General features: G+C 41.1%; 1 protein-coding gene across 1 annotated transcript in view; it reads left to right on the top strand.

The window, feature by feature from the left end:
- LOC137255709 (uncharacterized) overlaps positions 1–15917 on the top strand; it is a 45118-nt gene extending 29201 nt beyond the window's left edge. The window contains exons 5-15 of the mRNA XM_067793200.1: positions 34–169; positions 2046–2141; positions 2407–2537; positions 2763–2860; positions 3473–3557; positions 4579–4650; positions 5072–5170; positions 5971–6129; positions 7292–7387; positions 9292–9481; positions 12646–15917. Coding sequence (XP_067649301.1) covers positions 34–169; positions 2046–2141; positions 2407–2537; positions 2763–2860; positions 3473–3557; positions 4579–4650; positions 5072–5170; positions 5971–6129; positions 7292–7387; positions 9292–9481; positions 12646–12665 — 1182 coding nt within the window. The 3' untranslated portion in view covers positions 12666–15917. The remainder of the gene's footprint in view (positions 1–33; positions 170–2045; positions 2142–2406; positions 2538–2762; positions 2861–3472; positions 3558–4578; positions 4651–5071; positions 5171–5970; positions 6130–7291; positions 7388–9291; positions 9482–12645) is intronic.
- Positions 15918–16293: the final 376 nt, after the last annotated feature.

The raw sequence follows: 16293 nt of genomic DNA, 5'->3' as shown, positions 1-16293 counted from the left end.
CATAAAAAATAATCTGCCTAATAATTTTTGCAGCTGAGGAGTAGGTTTGGGCGCGAGCTGTGTGTGGTCGTGACCAATTTGAATCTGATGAACACCGAATATTGCCATCCCAAAACTACACCGGATATGCCGGTCAGACTGGCTGTGCGCATGTCAATGTCCATTCCAGGTACGTCGGCTGTTTCACTGTTGACTATTTCACTGTTGATAGTTTCGCTGTTGACTGTTTCACTTTTCAGATTTTACTGGCTTATAATGACAACAATTGGTCTACTTAACCTTTGTATTACTAATAATAAACACCACTAAAAGCAACACAACTCTGTGTTTTCGACGTAGGAATAACTTCAACGTTTTGATGTTTTGATTTAACTACCCGACAGGGCGGTGGGTGAGTGATGAAAGGCCCGGGTTCGATTCCCACATGGACATAATGAAGCCCATTTCTGGTGTCCCCCGCCGTGATATTGCTTGAATATTGCTAAAAGCGGCGTAACATCCAGCTCAATCACTAACTATGGGTAACTAAGTTTAATTACTTTCAAATTAGTTTCAACACGTCCTAGATGTGTGTGTAATTACCTGTTTAAAACATCCCTGAAGCACTCTGAAGTTCATTAAGAATCCTTTCAACAGGTAAGGCAGTTTACGAGGGATGAATATTAGGAGAATAAGAAGATACTAAATTTGGCCTTGTTTTGAGAATTCTGAAAATATCAACAGAATTTTCAATCTATTGTGTTAGTGTTTGAATGAAAAAACTACAACACTGAATTCTGTTATTTAACAACGCCCTTTCATTCTGTGACTGGTAATTTCACACTGTGAGGAAAATGACGATAGTAGGTGCTTGTTCTTGTCCAGGTGCTGATCACTTTACACCACTAGACTTTTACAAGCGTGAAAAGCCGTTGTCCCATCATTCAGCACTCATGTTAACCGTACCCCCATCCAATGGTTGTCACAAATTAAATGTTCCTCCCTTTTAACTTCATTAGCTCAACACTTGAGACCTTCTCTCAGCATAGCTATATGGGAGCCTTTATACCAGCATATGTGATCCGGCGTCCAGGATGACACGTGTGTGATTGCACAAGAGACAATTGTAGCATTTAACGTATGTCTCCGCTTCTGTGTCAAGAATGAAACATTCAGTTATTAAATTACTGCTCGGATCGTGTTGTCAAGCTTAATCATGTTTGAACAAAACATGGTTTGCACACATGTGCCCAGAGAACCATGGCTATAAGGTCGTGACATTATTGATAAATGAATTATGCGCTTCCCGAGCAGATGGTATTGTGTGGATGCTTTTATTGGGGAATTCTTTGATGGTCACGGGAAATGTCAAAATGACCTGGTGGTTTAGTTTGTTCATCTGACGACTGACCTCTTGGGAAATATTCGCATAACATATCTGTAACACATTATTGAATACTAGTTTAGTGTTTGTCTTCTGGTGTCGAAATTACATTTTTAAAGAACAGTGGTGTTGGAAGGTCCTTAATGTTTGGCATCAATACTACACAAAGGTTCTCAAATTTACGCTCGCACACATACACCTACACACGGGACAGGACCAAGGTCCTGGAAACCCCCAGGAGCCAAGCTGCCAAACACAGTCAACCATCCAAGTACTCTCCGCGCTGAACGTTGCTTAACTTCTACCGAGATGTGACCTGAGCTCCATGCACAGGATCACGCGCCAAATTACACCTACACACTCACACACATATACGAAAGCATGTACATACTTGGTGGTATGTTCATGCAATTGTACAAGGTACAGCTAAGGGACAAAGGTAACAATACAAATTTAAGTTGTAATGACTGCAATGAGTGTAATATTATGGATTTGACTGTCGGAACACACGGGCGACCGAGATCTCCATTGTGGCAGATGATATGCTGTAGCAGTGTCTTTTGTTGTATGATGTGTATGCATTCTAGCTTTCATTTTGTCGTGTACAACGTAATCTCAGAAAACAACACGGTTGTATCATTGTATCCATGATTCGATTCTGAAAGAAAGGTTTTCTTTGCAGGGATGTTCACTGCCACCAAGTACACGCTATACGGGGAGACTGACCTGTTTGTAGATGGGGGGATACTCTGCAACTACCCTATCCACTGTTTTGATGGTAAGACCATTGCATTATATCTGGTACCTTTGGTACGTTATATCGTTGGACTTGGCTTGATCTCTCCATGGCTTATGTTTGACATGATCCAACATACATGTGTTTGTATTGCAGGGTTGTATCTCGCCATGGCGTCTGTTTGCCATACAAGACAAGTTTGTTTCTATCCCAGGCTGGTATATCTCCACGGCATCTTTTTGACATGATATCTCCCCATGGCGTCTGTGTGGCAAGAAATACATGTACATGTTTGTTGGTATTTCAGGCTGGTACCTCTCCATGGCACAAGGAGACAGTTTCATACAAAGACTTCAGCCTCTCAGTGATCTACCGCGTCTGTTCGACAGGAAGAACAGATTTGGTGACTACAACAAGAAAACCCTCGGGTTGCTACTGGTCAGTATCACACACACTGCCCATTCGGGATCACTGGATTGCCTGGTCTAGCCTCGAATATTTACAGACCGCCGCTATTTGCTGAGTGCGGCAACATGAGACCATTGTGTATGGTTCAGACAAAGCTGCTGTTTTCAACCATCGGTGGTTACTGTGATTTGATACCCCTGGCTGATAACTTCGGACCCGTTTATTTGATTCAAGACAGAATCTGTATTATTTCAGTACGCTGACACCGAGAGAGACGTACTGAGGTATACCCTGGAGAAGAGAATCGGTGTCCTGTCACCCGAGAGGCCGGCGGCAGACACCAAGCTGTATATGTAAGTACATGTCATATTTGAAGCCAATTTCTGTTTGTACCCAGTTTGAAGGTCCGGGGTAGACTAGTCCTTCTGCAAACCATGCCATAAAAGGCGACTATGCTTGTCGCTGACTTGGTTGACACATGTCATCGGTTCCCAATTGCGCAGATCGATGCTCGATTGATCACAGGATTGTCTGGTTCAGACTCAATTATTTACAGACCGCCGCCATACAGCTGGAATATTGCTGAGCGCAGTGTAAAACTAAACTTACTCACTCAATTTTAGTTTCCTTTGGGTGCGCACGCTTGATGTGGAAGAAAGGTTGAATTGTTGCCACTTGATGAAGTACACGAGCATTGGATAGCCTTGAAGATTATTCAAGATCAATTTGGGGGTCGAAACCAGGCTAGCTATTTTCGAAACGTTCGTTGCCCTGCCACCTTCTTAATCCCATTCTTAACACATGAGCTACGGTCGAAGTTAGGAATGCGAACGTTTCGAGAATAAAGGGTCAGTATCGTAAGCTTCCTGGAGCCCCAGACAGAGGGAGGGCCGTGGTGGATAGATCAAATTGAATTAGATTATATCATGCGTCTACGCATAATACTTGATATTTTCTGTGGGTAGACAGCGGATGAAGAAACAAAAGGACATCGAGAAAGCTGAGAGAGAACACTGCAGAGTGGTGCGGGCAGTGGATGCTTTCTTGAAGGTAGGATTACTCTGGTATCATTGTTTGTTGCAGAACGCCGCAACAGTCTACCTGCGTGATAGGAGTGTGGAATTGATGGATTCTGAACAATCCAGTGATTGACATAATGAACATCGTGTGTGTGTGTGTGTGTGTGTGTGTGTGTGTGTGTGTGGTGTGTGGTGTGTGGTGTGTGGTGTGTTATTGCCGATTTCATAGCATTTTAGTTACGTTTCGACATGCATGTTTATTGAGGTTTATTGAGGGGTAAAAACCAGAGGTGATGGGTGACCAGGTCATGCACAGGGATGGAACCGACAAACCTAGAACAAAATATGAAAAAAATTGTGATTATTCACGATTTCGTAGGTCGACACTCATGCAGTTAGTTGATCGGTGGATTGTCTGGCCCAAACTCGATTATTTCACAGACCCCTGCCACAGACTTAAATATTGGAATAGAAAGACGACGCAATACCATACAGGCATATGTGCATATATCTTTGAATCAAGGCTGAATATTAACAGGTGTTGGTGATTGCAAGTTGTCGTAAGTGCCGTAATTCGATTCGAGTTCCATCCCTTAGTCGTGACGGGATCCGATTCCAGCTTTCTCTCCCAGATTGGCTTTGACTGTGATCATTACAGCCATGATCATGAATTTCACTGAACGGTTTAAGATCCAGGGCATGCGAAGTCGCTTTAAATTTTCACCAATATTTAATCCCACAGCGAGATAAACTGACTCAGTAACTGCTGGTGATCTGACAGAGGCTTACCCAAACTGTATCTTTTGAAAAAGAAATGTTGCTGTTGAACAACCTTGATGATCCAAGATAGAATTGGTCTCAGCAATGTTCCTTTTAACAGGGATCGGGTGGTCAGGCTCGCGGCCTTTGTTGATACCAGTCATCATCAGCAAAGAGCATGGATCGATGTTCATGTTGTGAGTCACTGGATTGTGTAGTCCAGACCTATTACCGAATGGACTTTTATCCTGCGATAAGCTACTAACTAAAATTTTGATCTGATGTTCTCACAGGTGCTGAAGAAACATAATTTGGACGACAATGACGTCATAGAAAGGATGGAACTTGAAGATGCATTCAAAGATGTGAGTGCATTGACGGAAGTTTAGTAATTCTAATGTCGTAATGCTTCCATAATACACAGGTTTTCTCTCGATACGATGAAATATATTCACAATGTCAAGATGTGCCTCTTCCATTCGGCGTAAACCTTTTGTGCCCTGTTCAGTGGCTGTTAACGTTCTAGCACACCATGAGGTGTATCCTCCGTAGGAAGTTGAAAATGAAAAGAGAGAAATGGTGAAATGATGTCAGCACCCAAACGCGAAACGTGTGTATGGATTCTTGAGCATGAAATACACGTGTTATTATTGTAAATATCAATACCTAGTTATAATCAGATAACACGTTATTATATCAAAGTTTAAAAATGTACAAAAATGTTGTCACGCTGTGGCATCACTGTCCAAATTGGCCTTAATCCAAACAAACTGAATGTTTCCCCAGGAGGAAGCCTTCCCCCGGAGTGAAGCTGAGATCCTGTTCGGTGAGGATGTGGATGTACAGAAGGCGTTTGAAATCCTCGACCAAGATGGAAACGGACAGGTAAATGTGCTTTAAACTACGAACACACAGTTACAACGGACAAACAGATATAACGAATTGCTTTCTTGGTCCCGCACACCTGCAGTAGTTTTTTTCAGAATACGTAAAACGGTTATTACGAAATGTTTTCTTGGTCCTGCCCACGTCTGCAGTCACAATACGTACATCGAACACATGGTTATAACAACTGTTTTAAAACTATAGTCAAAGCTGCGTTTACCATATTCGGATGGAATTCACAACAGTGACTAAATTTGAAGGGGTTACTGAGTGTTAACCAAGTAAACGAGTGTTTCTATTTTGAGGTTAGTCATCGTTGAGCTTGTTAATGCAATCGATCTGAATTAAAGATGTCGGTCGATATAAACGATGAACCACCTCAAAACAGCATATTCTTTTTGCCTAATTCCACATTTCACTGTAGTCCCATTCCACGAAGCGCAGATAAGCCAATATTATATATTGGTAATACGATCGCCCAACTGCTAATGTCTCTTCATGAAACGGGTCACTGGTTAAATCACAAATCTATGTTTAAGTCTATGTACGCCTGTGATAACGTATGGGCGGTGGTTTAACAGAGTACTTAAAGCGTACGCTCGTCACACCGAAGACCCGGGTTCGATCCCCGACATGGTTACAGTATGTGAAGTCCATTCATGATGAATGCTGAATTATTGCTGAATGCCTCGTAAAACGATACTCACACTATGCTAACGTATGGAATATATAAACATCTCAGCGCTGAAATCGCTTTGTTGAACTGAATCGTTGTGTAATACAGGTCTTCTGTCTTGCAGATCAAGTATAACGAACTGGTGACTTTCATTGAGGAACACGGCATTTGTCTGCAGACCCGTTTCCTTGGTTACCAGAGAAAGGAAGTCAAGAATCTGTTCACGTTCTTGGACTGCCTCCAGTCGACTTTATTAACGAACGTGAAGAGGATTTACGTGGAGGTGATGAAATAACTGTACCAATGGAATATGAATACTCCAATAACAGTACGACATCCAAGCATAATTACCAGCTTGGTTGTGCTTGGCAGACGATGAGGTCAAGTCGTAACTGTCTTGGTTAATGATGAACAAACTGACCTTTGGTATAACGGTCCATATACAGTTTGAAAATTGTCAATTTGTGCAAGAGAACTGTGCAGTAAAGTATATTTTACTATTGACTGAAGAGTTATCTTTCCGAAACATTCAAACCCAGATTCACATGAACCGTTTTCATTTTTTTCTTTGTCAGAATATTATCGTTCCAAGTTTTTGTGACACCAAAGCAAACTTTATTCCGTACAGGAGAGGCCACAGACATAGTACATAAAGCATTCATACATATATGTTCTCCCGAGTAATAATTTTTTGTTTTGTTTTTCAGATATTATTATGTTTGGTAAATATTTCCTTCTGAGATCAGAGTACAGCGGACAAACAAAACGTTTTTCTTATCAGATACAATCAACCAAAGCAATTCATGGTTGAATATATTCTTTGAGTAGAAATCATTCAACATGTGGAATGTTAACCATCCCAAACAAGCAGAAATGGAATCAGCGTTGATTACCTTTCTGTCCATGTCTATGTCGGTGTTCGATTTTTCTTAACAGTTCAATCGGGTGTTAGTGTAAGCTGGGAGTCGCATAGGCGTCTCTTGCACAGATCCGTAAACTAGTTCGACTTATTTGCTTTTAAATGAAAAATACATGCATGCATTGCTGCCACAGTTCTCCCTTATGAGCTTTATTACAATTGTCGTCTGCCGTGGCTCGGAGAGAATGTAGTGCACGTGCTGCACGAAAGAGTTCCTTCCGCTCCCCAATATTCTTTCTTCCACAGATTGGCAGAGGCAACACTAAGACACCAAGTGGTTCAACCCTATGTATTGTACTATATTGGGCTTTTAGTTATTTTTGTGAGTCCTCTAGTAATTTTTGTTTTAGGTTTTGTTAATAACTCTCGTATATATCAGTTAATAAATAATATTTGGGATAGGGAAACGGGAGGAACTCTTACCCACCCGCGTAGTGTTTTATGCGTTTGCTCACCAAACCGGTCCGGGTTGATTCTCCACCTGGGGTACCAGGTGTTCTAATGTGATTGCATGATTTCACTGCAGGAGAGAGACATCGGGCGGACAGTGGGTATAAACACTGGACATGTAGGCACGTCTGACTTCATCCTCGAAGAAGAAGATAGGGAGTTTGTGGTGCAGGTGAGTATTGAGATTACCATCATTTGTTGCTAGTAGTTCTGTTAGATGAGTTCTGTTAGCTCCTCATCACGCTCAGAATTGGTCATGACTAACCCACGGTTGTCGTAAGACGCGGCTAAAGGGATCTGTTTTTCAAACTGACCACTTGGTTGACACGTCATTACATCCCAGTTGCGTAGATCGATGCTCACGCCATTAAGTGGCTGAAAAATATTTTACGCCTCATCATCAGTTTTGCAGCTATTTGCGGCTAAAGATATGTTTTATATTACACTATATTAAAGATACAAATAAAAATCTTTGTAAATTCACTAAAATTCTCGGGCAAATATCACATTCAAAGATAAAACTTTACTATGTAGATACAGTTCTTGTCATATAATTTCATTTCTTTTAAATACGCTAAAATTAAATGGTTAGAAACTGTTGTAAAAAGTGCTTATGCCGTTGATCACTGAACTGTCTGGTGCGGATTTGATTATTTATTGACTGGCGTCATATACCTTGAATATTGCCGAGTACGGCGTGAACCAACTAGCCAGTCTTACAGGGAGCGATTCATGGTGATTTCGGTTAATTGGTTTGGATTGTGGTGGTTATGATGAAGACATTATAACTGCGAAGTGTTGCGTTATTTGTATCAAGAACCGCTTGGGCTAAAGACAAAAATGACTTCATGAACGCGGAGTGGGGTATAAACAAACCAACAATCGTGAATCCTGCATTCAGGGATTCGAGTGAGTGAGTGAGTTAATATTTAACGTCACATCGGCAATATCTGCGCCATATCGTGACGTCAGGGATTCGAACCACCGATCTGTGAAATCACGGCGCTCGCAAGCCCTGGAGGCAGTTATAGATACAGAAGACTGTCCCTCGATTATAGCATCCGTATTTCCACGAAATGCATGGTTACTCTTTTAATGAATACACTTAAAAAAAGTACGGGAACCTGAACTTTGAAGTCTGGTAGAAAGAAAACCCATTGAAGAACGCTACAATGACAATCATCTTGTGTATGCAGCATCATTTCACGTTATCACCACATGCAAAAAAAAAGCATGGGAAGCACGTGCACAATGTGGGAGCCTCCTACACGTGCATGGGGGTTGGGGGTCATATGAATCTTGACGTTTTTGAGACAGGTCGTTCAATTACAATAGACCATAATTTTCTTGCATCTGTGGATGGTCAGGGTTTTCAGGGTCACATCACACAATACTGACTGAAAACTGTAAACCTGAAATTTTCATGTCATACTCAAGTCACTTAACAAGGGGGATAACTAGACGAACGGCTTTGCTTTGAATGAAATCCATGCGGTGATGCATTCTCAAAACATTGATTCAAACCCATATATCTCCCAATTTCGACAATCGTACATTGGAAGTACAGTTCCCCTGTTTTTTAAGAGTATATTTTGCAAAAATAACTGAAGATAATGGACAAGTGCCTTTTGTTGGAAATACTGGTATTTTAGGTCATGACCTACGTAAAATAATGGTGCCTATTCCCTGGGGCCTAATCTGGACTGTTACTAAAACATATTGTTTTACATTTGCCGTACACATTGTTCTCTGATCAGGAACATAAATCACGTTGGTGAGAAACATTAAACAAATCTAAGTGTATTGACCGACCGTGTCAATCTGAAATCAATACTAGTTAATCCGTAGTAGGTAATTTCCATCTAAGCTCAGTGACATTCAATGTACATATTGTTAATCAATCAGAGTGTCTATGCGTGCGCACTTTGCATTAAAGTAGATGCGGGTTCGACGCCTCTGCTCTGAGGGATGAAAGAGTTATCTCCCCTTAAGCAGGTGTTTGTTTGATCGTACGGCATGGCAGGAGGTGCAGTGCATACTATATCGGTGCATACTATGGTCTGCTGTTTGTTCTAGAGGGGCTACAACTCTTGTCGAGCGTTCCTGCAGTATTTTGTGGTGGAGAATAACCCACCCATGAAAACGACGGAACAGATTAGTGAAGACGGTGACGCTGACAATGACCAGAACAACGACGTGAACAACGTCGAATTCGAGTTCAAGGCCGAGGAGACTGTGATAATCGACAAGGACGAGAAAGAGAAACGTATGTATTGCTTTGATTAAATGGTGTTGTGTGATATTGTACAGGGGCAGGCATGGATGAGTTCAGGCTCCACTTGCTCAAAGCGATCTTAGCGCTACAGCTAGGATAGGCTTAAGATAGTCGTAGCACTAAGATCGCTTTGTGCAAGCGGGTCCAGGTGTACAGTCAGGCGGAGACACACTCAGTCACATAAAGCTGCAGATACACACACAGACTCACACACACCTTTTGTATAGGCTCCGATCCATGTCCAATTTTGAAGGGAACTAGATCCCCCAAAACATTTAAATTGAATGTGTAAAACAATATCAAACCACCCCCCCCCAAAAAAAAAACCACAAAAAAACAAACCAAAAACAAACAAACCCCAACAAACAAACAAAACAACAACAGCTAAACGAAACCAAAAGAAAAACAAACAAACAAACAAACAAAAAAACAGACACAAAAGCATCCCCCCTCAAAACAACAACAACAACAACAAAACCCAAAAAAAAAAAAAAAAAAAAAAAAAAAAACTCAAAAGAAACCCACAAACACATATTGGAAATAATTACTATTCTCTTCTCTGGACAGTGTTTTCCTTTCCATGTTTCTTTGCGAGCAATGACTGGCATTGTTGGAAAAAATAAGAATTACTTATGTGAAGTAGTGCCCCCTATTTGTTTCCCACGGTATGTTTTACGTGCAAAGCTCCCCTTGAGCGAACACCTTCCCCAAATTCAAACTGATTGCTGGTCTTAAGAGGCGACTGACGTCATCGGGTAGTCAGATTTGCTGACTTGGTTGATTCCCCTGATCATACACAATTCACTGATTGATGCTGACGGTGCCAGCCACTGAACTGAATGGCCCAGACTCATTTATTTACAGACGGCTGTTATATCCTTGGAAGCAATAAACAATCTGTCAGTTGATGAAACAAACAGTGGACACGCGGGGAATATGAAGTGTTGGATTTTCAAATTCATGTTATGTCATTGCTACAGATTTTGTTACAGGTGTTAATGGACACCATACATTTTTCAACAAAAGACCTGGGCATGTGACGTACGTAGTTTGATATTTTGCAGATCCTAACATGCCGTGACTGCTACTAACATCAACAACTGACGCACAACTGACGTCAACGTCAAGTAACGTTGTTGTCCGACACATGACGTTGTTTCGACATCTAATGTCTACAGCACTGTTGTATTTTTCACACTAACACGACACACCCTTCACGACTGAAACTAGCAATTGGGGTTTGACACATTTAAAAGCAGTTAACACATTTCATATTAGTTTTCGCAGCGCACGTCCGCAACCAAACTGTTAAATTGACGTATACTTTGGGTCACTGTACAACACAATGCACGTCAAACATATTTGACATCTTTTTACTTTTTCAGCTTCCCAGGACCCAGATTTTCGAAGCTCTTTTAGTTCTAAGATAGTCGTAAGTTAATGATAATGTATGACACAACTGTCTTAGCGCTAAGAGAGATTCAGAAATGTGGGCACTGTTCCTTAGGCCAACGTGCCTTTAGTGTGTACGTTATAGTGCATCGTGGCGGGATATCGTCGTTGATTGTTCACATCGCTAAAGTCACTCACACACTCGTATTTTAGTTTACCACATTTACGCAATCATCGCAACACCGAAGATACGGGTTCGATTCCCCACATGGGTACAGTTTCTGGTGTCCCCTGCCGTGATATTGCTGGAACATTGCTGAAAGGGGTGTAAAACTACACTCAATCACTCACTTCACCAAAATTATGCACTATTATCAGTAATTTTTCATAATATTCCCTAATAATATTTGGCGTTGTTTAAAGTCCCCTGCGAGGTAGAGTATGACAGCTCTACGTAATAGTCATGCCCAGCTTTGTTACCCAATCAGTTCTTCTGCCTTTAATTTACTTTATTGCCTATTGTGCCCCACAGAGATGTATGTTTTACTAGTGAGTCCTTCGTCGACAGGTTTGTCATCCACCATTTTCAGGTTGGTATTTGTATTTCTTTAGGTGATGTGCGAACAGGCAGCGATTTTAGAAGGACCCGTGCATGTTACGTTTCCCTTCCCCCACAAATATATCAATTAACAAAACTAAAAACATATTAAAAAATTAAACAAAAATAAAAGAAGTAATTATGTCGGGAAATAGTCAGTTTCGAAAATTGGATTGTGACATAACACAGCGCCCCTATCAAGGGTTTGGTACTGTTTACAGGAGGGCTGCACGGTATTATCGGTATGCCGGTATATCGCATTGCGCTTTGCAAACGATACGTATTGCAATATTTTTTTCTGAGAACCGGTATATTGGGTAAAGACATTTTTTGTGATACTCTGTATGGTTTCAATGAAAACCTCGACATATTTGTATTCACAGCAGATGGTTTCCTTCCTTATTCAATGACAAATCTGTTAATATCAGAACCATAACATATATGTTTAGGGACTTACAATGCGGAAAATCGGATTGACATGCACAATTAATGCCACTCACTGTTAAACACAGGGTACCTGCATCGCAATATATTGCAGTACAATTTTGTTGCCAACAGACAGTCCACGTTCACAGTCAGGCTTTTAAGTAAACCTGTTCTGTCATGATTCGCCATAAAAGGCGACTATGCTTGTCGTAAGAGGCGACTAACGGGGTCGGGGGTGGGGGGGTGGGGGGGGTGGGGGGGGGGTGTCAGGCTTGCTGACTTGGTTGACACATGCCATCGGTTCCCAGTTGCGCTGATCGATGCTCATGGTGTTGGTCACTGGATTGTCTGGTCCAGGCTCGATTATTTACAGATCGCCACCATATGACTGGAATATTGCTGAGTGCGGCGTAAAACTCACTCCTGAGTTAGTGTACGAGTAATCATGGATACGGTGGTCGATTCAGAGTGAGCGAGTTTACAAAACCCTGTCGACGAAGGACAGTAAAATAACCAGATTATCACAGACAGAATCGTAAAATCAAAAATAATTCTAAATTATTTTAACTATAGATGACAACACAATATAAAACCAGGCTGTAGATCGCCAACAACTGAGGCCGAGAGAGAAATACCTGGTGACGTTAAATATGTTCATAACCTTATGTATAATATGACTTTTTAAAACCATTTTAAACCACATAAAATTCATCTGTTTTCTGTTTGTTTACTGTTTCAGTCCTATTGGGTGACACGTGAAAGTTTTACAGATTAAATGATTAGAAGACACCTTTCATCATGTGACATCTGATCTGAAGATATGTCTCAACATGCATCTGCCTTGCTGTCTCACTTGGAACCTATTATTCAAATGCCCAAATTAATGCATTTTTATGTTTTCATATTTGATGAATTAATTCACGAGGTATGAAACATTTGCAGCGTATAGTATCATATGGCCGCGCCGTGTGCACGCATCTGTTTTGAAGATCTGACATTTCTTGGTATTTCGCGGTCAGCCACATAAAAATGCTGGTTCTGGGTCCCTGACACAACTTACGTAAGACACGCGTGCCATGCCTGTGTTAGACACGTTTAATACATGTATATTGGCATTTTGTATGCCATTTGCGTATGTGTTTTGTTGGCGCTGAATTGTATTTTGACAATCTTCAAATATGTGTTGTTAGCCCTGAACTTGATTTGAAACCGTCTTCAAATATGTGTTTGTTAATCCTGAATTGACTTTGACACTGTCTTCAAACTGTCTTTGTTAACCATGAATTGGCTTTGAAACCATCTTCAAATATGTGTTTTGTGTCCCCCAGCTGTGTTGGACACCATATTCATGTGTGTTTTTTGGCACCCAATTATTGTATCTGAAAACATTTTCAGCTGCGTGTTTTGTATCAGAAACCAGTATCATTTATATGTTTAGGGGGATCAGAGTCCATCTCTTACACCCACATACACAGAATATATATTACTTGACCGTATATAGTGAGATTTAGCACTTCCATTGAAAATGGGAGACCAAACCTGGGTTATTTCGTTTATCTGCTGTGGATGCTGACCTGGTCTCTTGCATGTACCCCAAGGCGACCCTTGTCGCCATCTTCATGCTGTTGATATCTACTGTGTAGGAAAGGGACGGAATGTACAGAGCGACGTCATTAGTTGTTTCCATGACGTCTTCAACACGATAAAATACCAAAAACATACTTCCATTCAAAGAAATTCCAGTTTTTATTTCTCAGGCTGTGTTTTGTGTGTTTCGTTCGCCATATACACATGTAAACACTTTATGTTGCCACATTGTTTCCTCATTCTCAGGGGCGATGGGGTGGCCTGGCGGTTAAACCGTTAGCTCGTCACGCCGAAGGCCCGGGTTCAATTCCCTAATGGGTACAATGCGTGAAGAATGTGTTTCTGGTGATGTTGCTGGGATATTGCTAAAGGCGGCGTAAAACCATACTCATCATTCCCATCATCCTGTCTTATTTTGTGACTATTCTAGTAAAGCGAAACGCCAGTTATCCATGGACGTGTGACTGAGTAGTTGTCAATACCAACGCTACGCAAATATTCTGTAGTCTCTGGTTATCGGATTCCACTGATGCTGAAATAATCAAAATGAAAAACAAAGATCTATCTATCTAAATAAAATTTAACAACTGGACAACTGAATTGTAGACCACAAAAAAGCCCCACGAACAACTGTACTATTACATATATTATCTGCCAATCAGGAATTTTTAAAGCAGTTTGGGTAACTGTTGCTGGACTAAAAGAAGTGTTGTGTTTTATTGCTACATTTTTCCTGACGTATGATGTATAAAAATAAGACGAAGCATTACACTGGAACTTCTTTAACAGGGACCCTTTAATTCCTGACACCCCGCAGTTTACCTATTGCTAGAACAGAGTTTGATAGGGCTGACAGGATCAAAGTTGTCAAACAAAATGGCAGGTTGTGTCGAACCTTCTGATTGGTTGATCATGTTACATGATTGACAGGTCGTGAGAGTTTAATTCATACGGCCACGTCTTCGTGTAACTGGGGACATTTTAATGTGTTCGCGACACGTAAATGCGGGCAACGAGATACGCCTTCGTCCGGATTAACGGGTACATACTGTGCACAGTGTACACATTCCATTTGAATGGCAAAGTATCAGTAAATAACAACGTTAATTTCGATGAGGATTGATATCTGACGGTAAAAGTATACTGAACCGCAAAAGAAACGCAACACTCGCTGTTTGACATATTTAATAGACTTAAAGATGAACGCTTACCTTTCTGAGAATTCATTTTTTCGAAACTTGTGTTGCTTTAGCTGTTTAGTATACATTGTGTCTACTTCCTAAGCTGTATATTCTAACACCGCTTTGTAGTTATTAGATACCACGTACAGCTGCTTTAAGTGAATTGAATTCTTCGTTGTATTTTACATATCAGTCATATCTTTTGCGATGCATGTAATATACATTTTGAGAATACAAAAGTCACGTTGTTATATCAAAGTTATTGTTATTGAAATACGCCTATAAAACAGGTACACCACCTTCGAAATGAATGTACGGGGTTAAGATTTGATTTAAAGGTACCCGTCGAGCGCTTAATAGCCCAAACGAGGTTTACTTGTTCCGGGGGAGTTTTCTTCTTGTACAACTTTCTTTTGGCAGTGTATGCCACGTGTGTGCAAGAAGGGACTTCCTTTGAAATAGATTTATGACAAATGCCCTACCCTGGATATCATTTTATTTGTTTTTTAACACTGCATCCAACAATATCACAGCTTTGGATCAGACAATCCAGTGGTTGATGTAATGAGCATAGTAACGTGCAACTTGGGTACGATAACTTGACAATTCCGTTCACTGGCTCTTAAAAGTATGGGTTTGCTGAAGACCAGTACTAACCTGGATTTATAGTTATTAATTGCTCTCGTCACGATATGGATGAAATATGCCTATTTGACGTTAAATATTAACTCACTCAATCTACCCGTGAAGGTCCCGGGATAGAATAGGCCTTCAGCAACCCCTGTTTCCCATAAAAGGCGACTAACGACAACGATCGGGTGGTCAGGCTTGCTGACTTGGTTGACACATGTCATGGGTTCCCAGTTGCGCAGATCGATGCTCATGCTGTTGGTCACGGGATTGTCTGGTTCAGAGTCGATTATTTACAGACCGCCGATATATAGCTGGAATATTGCTGAGTGCGGCGTAAAACTAAACTCACTCATTCACTCCTATCCGGATGCATGACGGGTTCACTCTATACGTCTTGATGCTAATTTGACTTTGTTGAACACATTCTAATTTTGCTAACGAGACACGACCTTTGTGCTTGCTATTTCACTGTATGACGAGCAATCTCTTACATCTTGTGGTATGCTTAGTTCCTCAGCTATCTGCAATGTGATGGTTTACACCGAACAATCAAGATTTGGTATGGTTTTGCCAATTTTGTTTTCTTTGAATAAATGCAAATACAACTTCCCCTACAATGTGTTTTTTCTGGTTTTAAAAGGATTACAAGAAGTGATGGTAGCCACCCGGAAACAATCTTCACAACAATATACAACTGCTCATGTCTCACTAGACTGGTACTCTGCCTATGCTACGCTCAGCAAGCTGGCTACACAGTAGTGCAGCGATAGCGCAGCGCGGAATAGGGCAGGGGAACCAGTCTAATGTCTCACCTCCGTGTTAAATTTCGAGATCTGACTTGTTTATGCGATCTTGATGAAATAACACATGTTTCGGGAGCGCGAGATTAAATCCATTACGAACCGCCCCGCAGAAAACAAGCTGCACGTGGATTTTTTGGGAGACTGAATGCCATAAAAATCGCCTCCTTGGGAACAGGCTGCGTA

Source organism: Haliotis asinina, chromosome 11 (genome assembly GCF_037392515.1).
Source record: "Haliotis asinina isolate JCU_RB_2024 chromosome 11, JCU_Hal_asi_v2, whole genome shotgun sequence".
Classification (NCBI taxonomy): Eukaryota; Metazoa; Mollusca; class Gastropoda; order Lepetellida; family Haliotidae; genus Haliotis; species Haliotis asinina.
Note: the sequence above shows the minus strand (reverse complement) of the source record. Positions and strands in the feature narration are given on the sequence as shown.